We start from the raw sequence: 16202 nt of genomic DNA, 5'->3' as shown, positions 1-16202 counted from the left end.
ATGGTACATGGTGAGCTGACTCTCTTTTGAATAAGATGAGAGGTCACTGGAAGCACTGAGCAGAATGACCTGATGTCAAAGCAGGCTGGCGAGGAGGTAGGCAAAGCTTTCTGGTGGGAAATCTCGGCTTTTCAGACTAGGATAGTAGCAGTGGATGCGGAGAGCAGGAGTCAGTGAAAGTAAGGCTGGCAGGAGTTACCAGTGGTTTGGATATGGTATACCACGCCAGGAGGTTCTAGGGCTGCCCCACCTAAGGACAGACTTACGCTTCTCTTTGAAAGTGTGGAGAGGACTCCAGGAGAAGCTGTTTGGGGATGACAGGCAGGAGCAAGTGAGAACTGGACACTGGGAGCCATTTAAATTTGAATGAGAGGCTGTACACATAAGAGGAGATGTGATGGTGTAAGCCACTGGACCTCATCATCATCTAGAAAGTGACCTGCAGGGGACTTGGGAGTCACCACGTCCAAGTGGTATTTAAGTCAGAAGGAGGTCATGGGAGGGAACAGGGTGAGAAATGGAGACTGCTCTTTGTCTCCTGAGCATACTGAGAACAGCATAGTGCAAGGCTGAGCAGAGAAGCCTGGGAGGGAACCGTTGAGCAGAATGCAGGACGGATGCCTCATCAGACATGAAGATGGCACTGCAGGGAGGCAGAGCATGCTCTATTTGCTGCAGAAAGCTATCCTGCAGTTTAATAAACTGACCTGTAGCCCTACTCAATGCTGCTAGAACCCATATCCTCAAGATTCTGCAAGACATGCCTCCGGGAGGCACGGTGGGGCAGACCACCCTGGCTGAGAACCAGTGATCTCAAAGCAGCAATGGCAAGCCCGAGGCACCCAACTCAGGCTCGGGGTGGGGCTGGGAGTGGGGGGACAGAGTGAAGAACAAACAACAACAACTGGGGGGCGAGAGGCAGGGGTGTCTTCTGGGAACATCAGATTTTGCTTCCAGAAAGGGGCTCAAGGTGAATGTTCATAGAAAAGGAAGAAAGTTAATATCTTAATGTCTAAGGCTAAAAGAAGGCAATGTAACCTGACAGCAGCTATGTAAGTGCTTCGCTTCCTTTGCTTTACCCAAATCACCCCTCCAATGAGTCATCACTCCCTGTGAGATCTTATAATGCAAAATTCAGTAATTCGGTTTCATATGTTGTGAGTTTACGGCTATGTAAGAAACCAAGAATCCCAGAAAACACAAAATCTCTACAGGGAAGACCTTGGCTGGGCTGAAGGAGTGCTAAGGCTTCCTCCCAGAATTCTGTAGCCACTAGGGGGTGCCCTGCAGAGGCAGTGCTTTTGGCTGCTGGAGGGTAGAGAGGGCAGCTGAAACCCTCCATCAAGTCAGAGCTGTGTCTCTTCATCTGATGGAAGGAACTGCAGCAGACGGCTCTCTCCACGCTGTTCCTCCTTACTGTGTACTTGTGTGCCCTACGCATGAGCATCACTCAGGGAAAACCACGATAATCATCATAAACCGTGTACTAGAGAAAAACACTGGAAGTATACAACAAACAAATGATGGAACAGAGGGTTTTCATCCTCCAGGAGAAGCCCTTAAACTCTAGCTCGGGTAAACCAGAGAGGCTGTAATACAGTGGAAAGGAAGGCATGAAGTCCTCCCTGCTCCACAAGCTCATGGCCTCATGACACAGAGACCTCGATGCCTGTATAAAACAGAGGACAGCCTCCCGTGGAATACAGCAGCCTGCCTTGAGGAGCGGTGTAGGGGTGTAGCCATGGTACATGTGAGATGCTCACACAGAAAGCTCTTGACATCTGATGTTAGAGAAAGCACTTTGTCTTTAATTCTGTCAGTCTCTTTGGAACTACTCAAGCTCTGGGTTCTCTGCATATCTGAAGTTATGCTAGCTTCAGGGTTACCTGGCCCGACTTGTCCCCAGGAAGCATCAGAGCGCCACAGTCCTAAGCAGACTCCTCGGGGCGCCCTGCCCACTCGTGAAAGAGCACTCGGACTTCTCAATGAACTTCCCACAGCAAGACCAGTGTGGACGGCCTGGGTGGCCTTTGTGTCCATGGCCACAGCCAAGGTATCCACCTGTATTAACAAAGGTGGGGAGGGGGTAACAGAAAGTAGAGTCCAGCTGCACAAAGCTAATCCTGGCAACATTCAGACCTAAGCGGTCAAGATCTCCCCAAAGGAACTACTGAGTTCAGTACACTGTAATCAGAACTATCCAGTAGCCACGGGCAGGCCAGGCTCTCAGAACTGTCCAAAATGCAACCAGGAGATGAACTAGTCTGCACTTCAACTGTCCTGCCTCTACACAAGAGGCTAGAATTCTTTTTTTTTGGATATTTTCTTTAGTTACATTTCAAATGTTATCCCCTTTCCCAGTTCCCCCCTCCCTGGGAAACCCCCTATCCCATCCCCTCTCCCCCTGTTTCTATAAGGGTGTTTCTCCCACCCACCCACCCCACTCTCGCCTCCCCACCCTGGCAGTCCTCTACATTGGGGCATGGCGTCTTCACAGGACCAAGGGCCTCTCCTCCCATTGATGCCCAACAAGGCCATCCTCTGCTACATATGCATCTGGAGCCATGGGTCCCTCCATATGTACTCCTTGGTTGGTGGTTTAGCCCCTGGGAGCTCTGGGGAATCTATTGATTGATACTGTTCTTCCTATGGGGTTGCAAACCCCTTCAAGAGGCTAGAAGTCTTTAAGAAAGGCCTCAGTCCAAACACCCTGACCTAGTGCTGTGAGGCAGCGAGGGGACGGACCCTTGCTTGCTGCTGCTTGGGCCAGCAGGCTTGAGGACATGACATCATAAGACTGTTGTTTCCATCCCAGATGCTAGCTTCGGTTGACTTGAGGACAGCGGCCATGCTTACCCGGCATGGTGCCTCCGCAGGCACAGCGTGCAGTTTTCTGGCCTCCGCTGGAGCAGAAAGTGCAGCAGTGAAACACACCTGGGTGTGGCCGATGCTTCCTCCTCACAGTCACATTGAATGGTGAGCCCTGAGGGGTTCAGGCCAAGAGCAAAGAATCAGACATCAACGGGGCATGCTGAGCCATCAGTGCATGGTAAGCAGGCTCTAAGTCAAGGGGCGGACAAGGATTCAGGACAGGAATATATGCTGGATGGGAGCAAATACCAGTGCAATTACACTGGACCTGGATGTGTGCAGCCCTCCTGCTAAGTGCCAGGGTCACATTCCACCAGGTTAGTGACTCTGCACAGGGCTACTGAGCTTCTGGGCACTGAAGACAGTTCCAGAGGTCAGCCCTATTTTCAGTGACATTTGAACTGGCTTTCTTCATGGATTCTGCCTCCCTCCAGCCTTGCATGGAATGGGAGTGGAACCCACACTAGTCACTGACTCGGACATCTGTGTGCCTGACTGCAGCCTTTAGGAGCCTCAGTCTCAATTCTTGAGGAGCTCAGGGGTAGTCACTGGGCTGCCACAACCACAAGAAAGGACACGTGTGGCGCTTTCTACAGCTTCTCAGCCACGCGTCTCCACACGCAGCTAGCACCTTTCTCTCTACCCCTGGACACATATCCATTTGCCAGCCTCTTAGTGATAGACTGTGAAGATACACGGAAGAGAGAAAACCTTAATATGTGTGGCTAATGAGTTTCAAGTTAGTAACTCTCCACTTTTTCTTCAAGGGTAACTTCTGTATTCTAATTTCTCTCCCATGTTAAACACAAATGTTTATTAAGTATTGTCATTTTCCTGTCCTTATGTAAGAACCACATCGTCTGAGAAAAGCCAAGGTGGAAGCCTGCTATCTGAGGAGACTTCCCAGGGTTTAAGGCTCCCTCCTTTGAAAGGAAGACCCAGAGACTAAGCCTTAGAACGATGAGCCAATACAAACCTTTCTTGCTTTCAAGTCCATAGCTCAGGTGTTTTGTCACAGTAACAGAGGACTGGCAAGCACACTGTTTTCTAAAATATAACCCGGATGGAAACATGACTGGCGCGTCCTATAATCCCTGCACTTAGGAGGTCAGGGTAAGAGGATCAAGAGTTCAAGGCTAGCCTGGCTCCAGATTGAATTGTAGGCCAGCCCACAGATTATAACAATACTCTGTCCCCTACCGCTTACAATAAATGAAACAAAACCACCGAAAGATAAAGTAACAGGTTCAGATCCCAAGGTTGGTCGGTTACAGAGCTACTGTCAGATCTGTCTGAGTAGGCTTTGAAGAAAATGTAAGTGAAGTATACAGGACATCCAACCTATTCCTGACATGCTGTGATTAGAAATCCATATCCTACGGGCTGATGGTGAGGTAGATAAATGACTGTTCACACGGTAGGAGGGGTGTAACCCTGACAACTGTGGTCCACGGTGTGGAAAGGCTGGAAACTGTTAAATATTTGAGCTTGTCTGTAAATGGACTCCCCTGTGGTCAAGACAGCTTCCCCAGACTAAGAATCTCAACAAACTAACCAGGAGCATAAAATATAACGTAAATGCCAGTGGATGAAATAGACAGCGTTCTTAGGGCCATGAGCCCCCCTCTAGTAATAACACAGGTTGGAGAATCCTGGGCTGTGCCCACGAGGAAGAGCGCAGCTGATTTCAGCTCTTAGGTCCTGTGAGACCCGAGAGCCCTGAGCTGATAGCGAGCACGGGGCCTGCCTCACCTGCACGTGCTGCTCTCTGACGCAGACCCACACAGTATAGACGCCAGGCTCCTTAGGGGTGTAGGAAACACGGTACGAGCCATCCTTGTTGTCCTGGACCACTGTTCTGATCGGACTGAAGACAGAAGGAGTTCAGAAGGTCAGTCCCTCTCGCAAGGCTGCTCTAGCTGACCCATTTGAGGCTGGGGCTCTGAGCATTACACTCGTTACATCTAATGTGAATCGTGAATGCCCCTTAGACTGTCAGTAACTACTTCAGTCCAACATTCTGAGAACCGGGAAAACGACCCTGTGCTCTTCTCTGCTGGTCTCTGGTACACTCCCAGCTCTGAAGTCCCTTCTTATTCCAATTGCAGAGGGATATGTATATGTATATGTTTATGTTTGTGTACATATACATATACAACCTGGAACAATGTATGAGGAAAACAGGCTAGATTTAAGAAAGGATAGGATTCTGTCACTCATTAAAAACAACAAAAACAACAAAACCATCTATTCCAGAGTTTAGAATAAGGACAATCTGGGGTCAGGGGAGACTACACTGAGAGGACTGAAGCTAGCCATAAAACCTACACAAGGAAACACATTTGGTTAATGGTGTGGAATCATTTTCTCCTGGTGTTATGGAACCGCACGATGAAAGAGTCCAGCTATATCTCTCGTAACACAAAGGCCCTAGTTTCCTCACTGCCTACTACACAGGATACACTGAACACACACCTGTCCTTCTTATCTTTGGGGACAACTTCCACGTGGACATTATCTCCTCCCCTGCCCATGCTCTGTCCAGAGGCATCCTTACAGAACAAGGTAAAAGAGGCTGTCTGTTTCTCTCGAGCTCTGTGGAGATCTGCAAAAGACAAACACACACTTAAGTTCTCACCTCCCAGGAGAGGCCAACCCCCCCAGTCAGACCAAAGAAAGCTGTGGTTCCTGCCTATAAGGACCACCCTGTTCCCTTCCTGTTCTCTTCCCATGTACCTACCTTCCCCTCCCCCTCCCCCAGGCCTGGGCTAAGTGGCTCAGCAGCAGCTGCTCTGGGATCATCTTCAGCCCCAAGGCAACTGCAAAAACTCAGGATTCACCTAGGTAACCAAAGACAGCCTTTAGGCTTGTATAAGACTGGACCCTCAAAACTCTCTTCTATACGCCCTGGGTCCTCCTAGAATAGATAAAAGATACTGAAGTCCAGCTTGCAACTTCCCTGTTGTGAGAGCCTCTGCCACTCAGAAGCTAAAGCCAGGGTTCTACAGCTTGTAGGCCAGCATGAAGACAAAGCTGGGTTTCTCAGGCCTAGTTTGTGAACTACCAGGTGTTGTACAGAGGCCAATGGGGGATGAGGATGGGGGGAGGGTGTTAGGAAACTCCTGAAACTCTGTGCCCAACTTAGTGGCTACTTCTGGGAAAGAAGAGTCTCAGAGTAATCTGTGACTCCCAAAGAGTTAGGAATTCCTCCCTAAAGTGAAGGCAGATCAAATACAAATTTCCCCATCAGGATTGATCTGTGAAATATGTCTGAATAATATGCTTCCCAAAGAAACAGAACACTGGTATAAAGAAACCATTTCTAGAAGGGCCTGGTGATGCACATCTTTAAACCCAGCAGAGGCAAGTGCATTTCTGTAAGTTTGAGGCCAGTCTGTTCCACACAGTTCCAGGTCAGCCAGAACTTCTCAGTGGGACCCTGTCTTAAAAACCAAAGCAAAGGAGACAAACCCAAAGGAAACCCACCAACCTACCAAATCCTTTCAACTACCAATGGCATAGAGTTCGAAGGAACCAAAATGGTAGGGAAGAAAGGAAGACGTGACTGTCTTCCCACTGCTCTGTAACCTACCACACAGCAGCCAAGCGCCAGGAGCTGTGGTGTGTGCCTCTGAGCAGGCAGATTCTGCCTTGCTCTAGTCAGTGCTGTTATCTCCTATGCATGGCTGGGTTCTAACTCCCCAAAGCAAAGCCTGATCCTGAAGGCTCTTGGGAGCTTCTCTTTTCTGACATACAAAAGGTTCAAGCCTACCCCTGGTATTAATAACTGCAGCTTGCCCAGACCACGAGAAAGAAAGGGGCAAGGCAGGGAGCCACTGCCTTTTAAACCACTATGCCTTGCTGAACAAGCCTCATTTAGTTTTTTTTTTTTTTTGGTTTTTCGAGACAGGGTTTCTCTGTATAGCCCTGGCTGTCCTGGAACTCACTCTGTAGACCAGGCTGGCCTCGAACTCAGAAATCCACCTGTCTCTGCCTCCCAAGTGCTGGGATTAAAGGCGTGCACCACCACCGCCCAGTTAGTTTATCTTTTTCACACATGGTCTCATATAGCCCAGCCTGCCATCAAACTTGCTATGCATCCAAAGACGTCCTCCAACTTCTGACCCACCTGTGAGTACAAGGATTAAAAGCATATATGGCCAACAACCAGACCCAGGCTCTGTGCAAGCTAGGCAAGCATTCTGCCAATGGCCCTATACCCCCAGGACAGCATGACACAATTCTTTAAATGTCAGGTCCCTGGGCACTGCTCTCTCAATACCATTGAGAGATGCTTCCCTACCTTCTCCCTGAAGGACACATTGAGCTGGATCAACTTCCTGCGTGTTAATGGCCCCATACACTTCATAGCCTTGGCACTGGCCTGCCTTCTCCTGGGGGGAGAAGCAGATCTTATGGTTCACTCCTGGGCGGGCACTGTATTCAACTTTATTCAGCTTCCTGAGCCGCTCTGCAACCACTCCCTTGGTGATGAGGATCTCCAAGTCGGAGCCGCTGGTCAGCAGGTGCTCGGTGAACTCCACTCCAGTCCGCATATCTGCCAGCAGCTGTTCCAGCTGCGCTTTCTGCAGCTGTAAAGCGGTTTCCCTCTGGACCCGTATGTCATCCAGCTGCTGCAGCAGCTTGTCCCGGTGTTCCTCAATGGCTTTGATGTAGCCCTCAGAGAATGTCCGAACATCAGCTGCCACTGCCTCCACTCGCTCTTGGAGGGCATTGCTCACATTTTTGATCTGTGCCAGGGCATCTTCCAGGGCTTCCACATGGGGCTGGGTGTCTCGAAGCAGCTCCCGCACAGAATCTCCATGCTTGTGGATGACGTTGCTGGTGAAGTCGTAGGGGTGCTCTCGGTGCTCCCCAACTACACAGTCTCGACACACCGGCCGGTCACAGAGTTCACAGAACAGCCTCAGCTCCTCTGCAGGGTGAGAAGGACATAGGATGGGCTTTCCAACCCGGCTGTAGCCTTTCAGGTCTTTCAGGTCCACCATGGTGTGATACGTTGTCTTCTTCTGTCGCCTGGAAAGAAGCAGTTGGGAACAGGAAGTGAGGGAACAACTCTAGAGGGGGACAGTTTGGCAAAGAGGTTCTAGAGGTGAGATTTGAGTCACACTCCTCAGAAGGTATAAAAAAAAAAACCCTACGGGATCCTCTTTGCTTCATTATTTCTCTACACGGTGAAGCACATGCCTATCTGAGTGCTGTTATTTAGGACACAATACATAAATACTTGAATTTGGCATGGAATACATCTTCAAAGGTGCAGTGCTGAGACTATATTCTGAGAGACTTTCACTCGAGTTAATCTGGTAAGTTTAGACAAGAGTCACAGCCCACTTCCTAAAGCAGGGTGGAAGGCTAACACCAAGTAATGAACCATGCCAGACGGATCTATATAGCAACGAAAGCAGCCAGCTGGCTCTGGCAAAATCTCATGTTTAATTAACATTTTTGTAAAGCAGTTCCTTTGGCAAGTGACTAAATTGCATCCACTGGCAGGCCAGAATTCCCCTTAAGAGTCATCCGAATTAGTAGAAAGCGAAATCAATAGGTACTAAAATCAGAGTTCTCTTGAATCTAAGGGACTCAGGGAAATCTCTAGGGAAAGGCAGGGACTGCTCACAGAGTTCCCTGGCAACATCCCATCAACCTGAAGTGTGTATGCCTGTTCTGCTACAAGTGCGGGTGCAGAGAAAACGGTCAGCTGTTGAACTGGCAACAAGACAGTCATAGGGATAATCACACAAGTTAAAAATAGAAAGCAAAGACAACTGTTCTGTTGGTAAGACCAGAAAACAAGGAGAGGGCAGAACTTAAAGAAAACAAAAAAAAAAGCCAGTTCTAGGTTAATCCGAAACCTTGTTTAGTATATAGTTTTGTATTCTGATGCACTAGAGTGGGATGGAAGAGAAAAGGGGACAAAGACTAGCATCTAACAAGTTATTTCGTGACTGTGATAAAAGTCAAAACACCCCAATGACCAGCCTGCTGTCCAGGTCAGAGGTCTGAGTAAGGGGCAGTCAATTGACACCTACACTGAGGTGACATGTTTAGTAAAAAGAGCGTAGGAGGAGGAACTAGGTCTGAACTGAGGATTCAGTTCAGTTATATGATCACCAGCTGTGGGACTTGGGCGAAACACAAAACTGCTGGGCTTCCATCTTCTCATTTACTAAAGAGGGGTGAAGTAGCACCCACCTTTCGCTAAGAATTACAATGATCAGACAAGATCAAGCACACGGTCTATGCTAGCACAGTAATCCTCTCTCCAGCACACAGTGCATTTTCAATGGAAAAACAACTGGTGATGGAAGGAAATCCAGGGTGCTCTACAAACCGAAACCTGAGGTCAGTGGTGCTAACTTCCGTTTTAGAGCTTGCCATCTGTTTGCATAGTGTATTGTTCTTTGCATTTTGATAGTGTCTGAGAAAGCCTTCCTTTTGACCTGCTCACCAAAGGGATCTGTGTCTTGCTATCTTTGCACTCTCCTCTTAAGCTACAATAGACGGGGTACTCCCTCTTTACCTATGAGCCTGGCAGCAGAAGTGGCAGAGATTGGCTTTGCAGGTCTGACACCTCTTCTCTACTTCTCTGTCGCTGCACAGGTCACACACCAGGCCCTGGCCTTCCCCACGCAGGCTCTCCAGCATCACATCATTCATGGCCAGGTGGTCTACCGTTAAAGCCTTCACTCCACCCAAGGGCAGGTCCACTTGAGCATCGCATACCGGACAGAGGATGCCGATCTGTGGCTGCAGGCTGCATAACTCGGATTCCTGGAATATTGACCCTTCAGAGCTTGTGTCTGAGTCACCCCCTCGGATGTCCACTACTGAGAATGGATCGAGCTTTTCTAGACACGAGGTGCACACCGTGTGCAAGCAAGGCAAGAGCCTGGGGACTTTGAAAAGCCTCAGACATGTAGGACAGTGAGTCTTGCCTGAGCTCCCAGATGCGTTCGCATCTTGGAGTTTGTGCACAAAACCCAGAAGCGGCTTCCTGTTTTCTGACATCTTCCCCACGTATGTACCCAGTATCACAAAAGGCCCCGCGCAGTCCTCTAATGCAGGTTAGATTCACCCAAAGACAGAGTTCCAAGAACTTGAACACAGACCATGAGGACTCTCGTGTTGCCAAATAAAAGGACAACCAGAAAGAGAACGCCTCTGAGGAACCATCCAAAGATCTACTCCGGATCTGTGGTTCGGCCCTTCCTTTCCACTGCATCCCACACCAGACACGGCCACACCCTCCTGGATCACCCAGGTCGTCGTCCTCGCAAGCGCTTCTAGAGCTTGTGCCCAGCTAATTCTGCCACCACCACCCTGACCCCAGCATTTCTTGTCCTCCAAGGTCACACTCCCCCCTCCCGCCCCACTGGTCCCGCCCCCACCACGCCACAAGCGCGCCCTCCCCTCCGGTCGATGAGGTAGTGGGTCCTCGGGCTCTCCCAGAGTGCAGAGCCGGATCAGCCGCCTCTCTGGTTTGCCTAGAAGGCCCTAGAGCCGTCGCCCCGCCTCACACCAATCCCAGCCCAGGTAGGCTCCGAACAATCCAATCACCGTCCGAAAGGGGCGGGCCTCGCCGCTCGGAGCCATGTCGTCCTCCAGAGTGACATCACTGTCATCCAATAAGCTCAGCAAGTTCCACATCCTCGCTGGCCACTCGCGCGGCGAAAGGAGAGGGAGCAAGGGAGGGCCTCGTGCAGGACCGGGAGGAGGAGTCTGGGAGTGAGCGGCGTGATGTGGTTGGCGTCAAGAATGTGAGCTTCTGCCGCCCGAGAGGCCTCCGGATCGTTGAAAAGGCTGCGCTGAGTGCCGCTGGACGGGCTCCACCCCAAACTCAGAGAGGGTTCTCCCATTGGTGCGTGGTACTGTCAGTCGGCCGAGGTGTAGCCCGAAGCATGCTGGAAGTTGTAGGCAGGCTCTCGGTTGCAGAGGCCATAGAGAATCAGCGGCCACCGGGTCAGTTTCCTTTCTGGGTTTTCCAAGGTCCCCCCCCCCCCGGAATCTCTTACGTATATCGTGCTAGGTACCAGAACCCTCTCAGCTGGCTAGCTTCTGGCATTTTCCAGGGCAAGGGTACCTCCGTCTCGGGTTCCAGAAACTTAACTGAAAAGTTTAGAACTGCTGCTCCGCGGAGCTCCACTGAGTTTCCGGGGTGCAAGCTGCTTTGAATCACTCAAGACCAAGACCGGAGAGCACATGACCTAAGTTAGACACTTCTCACCAGAATTCTACAGTAACAGAAGTTGTCAGGGTTGCAGGGTGTGTGTGTGGGGGGTGGCCAACAGAGCGAGCTTGGCATTTGTTTTTACAATCAAGGGGAGCTCCTGACTGGTCACAATGGGGCAGTGGAGGATGTCACTGGGACAAGTCCCTTGTAGGTCCGACTAGTTAAAAAGTTGGGCACACCTGGCCCCTGAGCATTATTACTTCTTTGTCGCCTTGAGGAATTTGCCAAGAGTCTCAGATTCATTCATTTGGAGACTGCCTCTTACACATGGGGTCTAAGGCACTGATCTCTGAATCCAAACATTGTAACAGCATGGCTCCTTGGTTGCTACCTGTACCCATTCTTCAGATGCTTAAGCCTCTGTCTGTCTTACTGTTTTCCTTTAGAGTCTTCCATATTTGATTTCAACCATGAATCACTGTTTCAGGGACCTCTTTATTAGAGATTTCATACTATAGGCATAGCCGTCAAAGTCTATGCTTTTATGAAGTATGGACCCTGGGTGGAAAGGGCCCCAAACTATGAAAAGATGAAATTAAAAGAAAAAAAAAAAAAGAATTAAATGGCTATTCGTATAATATGTTAAAATAGAGATGTAGCTCACTGATCCAGTATTTGCTTAGTATGTTGAGACTCTGGGTTCTGCTGTGGGTACACGTGTGTGAACAGACACCAAATACACACACACACACACACACACACACACCACCCCAAAATGGTTTGATTTGGTCTTTATTGTGAGGGTCTCAAGATCTGGTTCTAACTTTAGTATAAGTAAAACATTATCTGCTAATGGCTCAAAAGCCATTTTTATATAACAAGCATGTGACTTCCCAATGTAAGGTGTCTGCAAAGGTCTTAAAAATGAAAGTGGTCCTTACCCAGACTCCTCGAGCCTTTTGTCTTCTGCGCTGCCCTGGCTGAGTCCCCTTGCTTCACTCCAGTGTGCTGAAGCAAATTACAAAAGCGGTATGGACTTGGCTTTGCTATATACTTGCTCCCTCTGTGCTTAGCCATGCTTTGTCTTATCTCTTATTCATGCCATATATTATATTTCCCATAGGGTATATTCTGACTTCTCCTGTTGGAGGAGTGCTGTATAATTTATATGCATTATCTCGTTTAATCTTCCAACAGCTTATGATAGAACAGCCTGGGAGGGTTCTAGTGGTCATCCCAAGCTAGCATCTGGGACGGAAGCAACAGTCTTACAATGTCGATGTCATGCCTAAGATTCTGCCCAGTCCCCTCTGTCCTTCCCTTTCTCAGCCTCTTACACATCGAATCCCTATCTGCCTTCCATGGAGAGAGAAGATGGGGCTATCTGGAGAATGTCTTCCCGTTCTACTTGAAAGTCTATGCATCTTCTCTCCTTTCTCACGCCGTTGATTGCTGGTTTTCTCCCAACCTCTTCTGCCTCTCCTTATTTTGCTAACACTTTTCTGTGAGTCCTTTACACATTCTTTCTCCCGAGGACTGTGATGAAGTCCTGAAGGAAAATTCACCCTCCCTTGATCCAGTTCCCCTCAACTTAATTAGCGTCCGTGACTCTCACCACTGCGGTTCTTAAACTTTATGCTAATCTCATCCCCAATAATTTATTCTTTCTCTTTGGTGTGTAGAGGATGAGTGACAACATTGCTGGACTTTTTTCAGTACTCAGCCATGTTAGTGTTTGCCGTTGCTGTGTACCAGGGCTGACTTCATGTCTCCTTTGTTAGCCCCCACTGTATTTCCTCTTAAAGAGCTGAGTCCCCGATCTATACTTCCAGTTCTGACTGACCTCTCCCCAGAGCTTTTGTCATCAATGTCTGTTATAGCTCTGCTCCAGAACGTTGCCTTCGCCTAACCCCATCTTAAGTGACTCAGGGCTTCTCTCTTCATTACATACTGTGCTCTTAGTCTTCCGGCTTCGTTCTCCCGAGGGGAAGCTCACTCTCCCAGCCTGAAATCTTATCATCTTCTTGGCTTCCTTTCTCATTTTCCACATCCAGATAGGCATCAGTTTCTTTCCAAACGCTTTGCCAACACCTTACTGCACAGAAATTTTAAGATGGTACAAGACCTTATCACTCTTTCCTCAGGAACCACAACAGTCTCTGGATTATGGTTGACTTCCTTTTGTGAAATAGCTAATTTGATCATCCAGGTTAATTGTAAAACCACAGTAAGCCTTCATTCTAAAACACTTTCCTCACAGACACATAAACCCAGACTTTTAGGTAATTCCTGAAGTTTGACAAGTACCTTTCTTTGTCAATTTGTCCATATCACCGTTGTCCTGCCTTTATTTTTAAAACTTCTCCTTCTTTCTGTGTCAGGTGACCTTTCTGTTACCTCCCCAGAATCTTCCTGTTGTTTCTAAGCTCCAGCTTGTATTCTAATGGATTTCTTATGGGTTTGGAGATTTAGCTCAGTAATATAATTTGATACTGAACAACTCTCAAAAAAAAAAAAAAAACCAAACCAAAAACTAAAGGAAATCAGGTCTTCTGCCTATATTGTTTATGTTGCAATATTTATGGTATTGTTTTATTATGTTTGTGTACATATTTATATATAGATATGTATAGATTGTGTATATTGTGTGTAGATATGGCATACATATGTATGTTTTCTGTCTCTCTGTTAAGATAAAGTAAACCATTGACAACCAACCCAGTGCCTTCATAGTAGGCATTTGATAAAGACCGATTAATAGGGAGGCAGAAATCGGTTATCTCAAATAATGAGAAAACTTAACAGGACCATGTTCAACCAAGAATTTTGTGGATACATGATATGGGTTGAGGCCACATGGTTAAGATTTATTAACAGTGTTCCTTTGTCAGAGCTGATTCATTTCTTGCTCCATGATTATGCAGGGCTTCTCCTACTGGGGACTCCAGACAGCAAGTAGTCACGGGGAAGTACAAAAGCCACAGGGGCAGAAGAGCAGAACTTCTGGAAGTGGCCAGGCCCATACAGTAGCTAAGGATTTCAGCCCACTCCTACTGCCCAAGGCAGGAACGGTACTGAGGGCAGGAGAGCCAGGAAGGGAGGATGCTCTATCCGGAGGTCAGGAAGGCTGGCTCTGATGCTGTGTGATCCATCCAGCAGATAGAAAGGCTCTGGTGGACTTAACCTTTCACCACCGTTACATCTGTCCCCATCAGTCACAATCCCTCCCTGCCCTGATTGCTCCTGACACCTCTAGTCTAAATGTTCAATCCCATCCCCACTTCTGTCACATCCCCTCTTCACTGTGGATCTTTCTCGCACTCATGCTTCAGTTTCACCTTTCATCTGCTCTCCTCGGCCTCCTTTTCCTCTTCTTTTTAGCTAAGGGTCTGGAGAAGACCAGTGTGGCTTGAATGGAGTGTCTCCCATAGCTCCTGTGTCTGACCACGCTGTCCTAGTTGGTGGTGTTGTATGGGGAGGATTGTCATCTTTTTTTTTTTTTTTTTAAATTAAAGATTTATTTATTTATTATATGTAAGTACACTGTAGTTGTTTTCCAACACTCCAGAAGAGGGCATCAGATCTTGTTATGGATGGTTGTGAGCCACCATGTGGTTGCTGGGATTTGAACTCTGGACCTTCGGAAGAACAGTCGGGTGCTCTTACCCACTGAGCCATCTCACCAGCCCGAGGATTGTCATCTTTTCCTTGGTAGAAACTCACTGGTGGAAATGGCCCACTGTGCCTGGGCGGGGTGCTTTGAGATTTTCTAGCTGGCCTAATTCCACTGCGCTCTCTGCTTCTTGACTTGTCCAGATGTGAGCGAGCTGCCTCCTACCCCTGCCAGTGCTGAGAGCCACTAGGCTGTCATACCTAACCCACTGCGATGGACTGGATCTCAAACTGTGAGCCACAGCAAAAGGTTCCTCCCGTGCGCTTGCCACGGTGCCGGTGCCAGATCTTCTAGAACTGGAGTCACAGACAGTTGTGAGCTGCCATGTGGGTGCTGGGAATTGAACTTGGGTCCTCTAGAAGAGCAGTCATTGCTTTTTAACCACTGAGTCATCTCTCCAGCTCCCTAGATTGGCTTTTATTAGTGTTTTATCACAGCAACAGAAAGCCAAGCTAGAACACAATGCATCTCAAGTTTCTTCCTCGTTCTTTTCCTATGTAGCCCTGGCTGGCCTGCAACTTGATGTGTAGGCTGACCTCGACCTCGCAGGAATCTGCCTGCCTCCCTGCTGGGATTAAAGGTGTGCACAGCCAACTACCAACTGCATCTTCCCTGATGCTGCCTTCTGCCATTACAATGCCCCTTCACTTTAAAAAAAAAAAAGTTTTTTTTAAACTATGTGGGTATGTGCACAGGAGTACAGATGCCCTACAAGGGCAGAGGCATCAGATCCTATGGAGCTGGAGTTACAAGTGCTTGTAAGCCACCCAGTGGGTGCTGGGAACTGAACTCAGATCCTCTGGACAGTGCTGTTAAATGTCTAACCACGTGGGCTCCTGTCTCACTGCTGCATTGCTAACACGGGCCACAGTGTCTGAAACACACCGTATCCTATAATGAATAAGTGGTCGAGACTTGTGGTTCATATCTAGAAACTCATAATATCAGTCCAAATCATCAGGGAAATGCATTGCCATTTCAGATAGCTTATTTTTGTTTCTGAGGTTAGCAAGGCCTGATTCCTAACATGCGACTCTTTAGTGCCATCTAGTGGGAGTAGCTTGTATCAAAATAGAAGCACCAATAAGTAAGTGTTTAGTTCTTTATAATAAAAAAATTAAAATTGAGCCAAGACAGAGAAGGAAGGGACTGAACAGGCTCCAGGATTCAGCAAGTTCTAGATGTTTTAGCTTATTTAAAAATTCACTGCTGATCCAGGTGTGGCACTTGCCAGGAATCCCAGCCCTTGAGAGGTGGAGGCAGGAGTACCAGGCTCAAGGTCATTAAAGAAAGGAAGGAAAGAGGGAAGCAAGCAAGGAAGGAATAGATTATGAGGTGATGTAATTATGAGAGACAACAGGTATTAAATAGTTCCCCGATATTGACTCTTGGTGATAAACGGGCAGCTTTCAACCTTGAGAAGGTGACAGTGAGACAGGATGATATCAGTTTTCAAGCCCGCCA

The 16202-nt window shown here is 48.2% G+C and overlaps 1 protein-coding gene across 1 annotated transcript; it reads right to left on the bottom strand.

Moving 5' to 3' along the window:
- Positions 1–1811: 1811 nt before the first annotated feature.
- Positions 1812–10105, bottom strand: Trim45 (tripartite motif containing 45). The gene is made up of 6 exons (XM_021196446.2): positions 9416–10105; positions 7175–7908; positions 5347–5476; positions 4624–4738; positions 2857–2983; positions 1812–2061 (listed from the first exon to the last, which is right to left on the bottom strand). Exons 1-6 carry the CDS (start codon positions 9901–9903, stop codon positions 1913–1915), a joined length of 1743 nt encoding a protein of 580 aa, XP_021052105.1. The 5' UTR covers positions 9904–10105; the 3' UTR covers positions 1812–1912.
- Between the last annotated feature and the right edge of the window lie 6097 nt (positions 10106–16202).

Source organism: Mus pahari, chromosome 4, assembly GCF_900095145.1.
Source record: "Mus pahari chromosome 4, PAHARI_EIJ_v1.1, whole genome shotgun sequence".
NCBI lineage: Eukaryota > Metazoa > Chordata > Mammalia > Rodentia > Muridae > Mus > Mus pahari.
This window is presented reverse-complemented; position numbering and strand designations above follow the sequence as displayed.

What these genes read in the sequence shown, in the direction of transcription:
- Trim45 (XM_021196446.2), bottom strand. Translation starts at nt 9,903, where the DNA reads ATGTCAGAAAACAGGAAGCCGCTTCTGGGTTTTGTGCACAAACTCCAA. An exon ending in TTCTGCTGCCAGGCTCATAG is followed by an intron (nt 7,909 to 9,415) that starts GTAAAGAGGGAG and finishes GCTTCTTTCCAG; the next exon opens with GCGACAGAAGAAGACAACGT. An exon ending in CTGCGGAGGCACCATGCCGG is followed by an intron (nt 2,062 to 2,856) that starts GTAAGCATGGCC and finishes TTGTTAATACAG; the next exon opens with GTGGATACCTTGGCTGTGGC.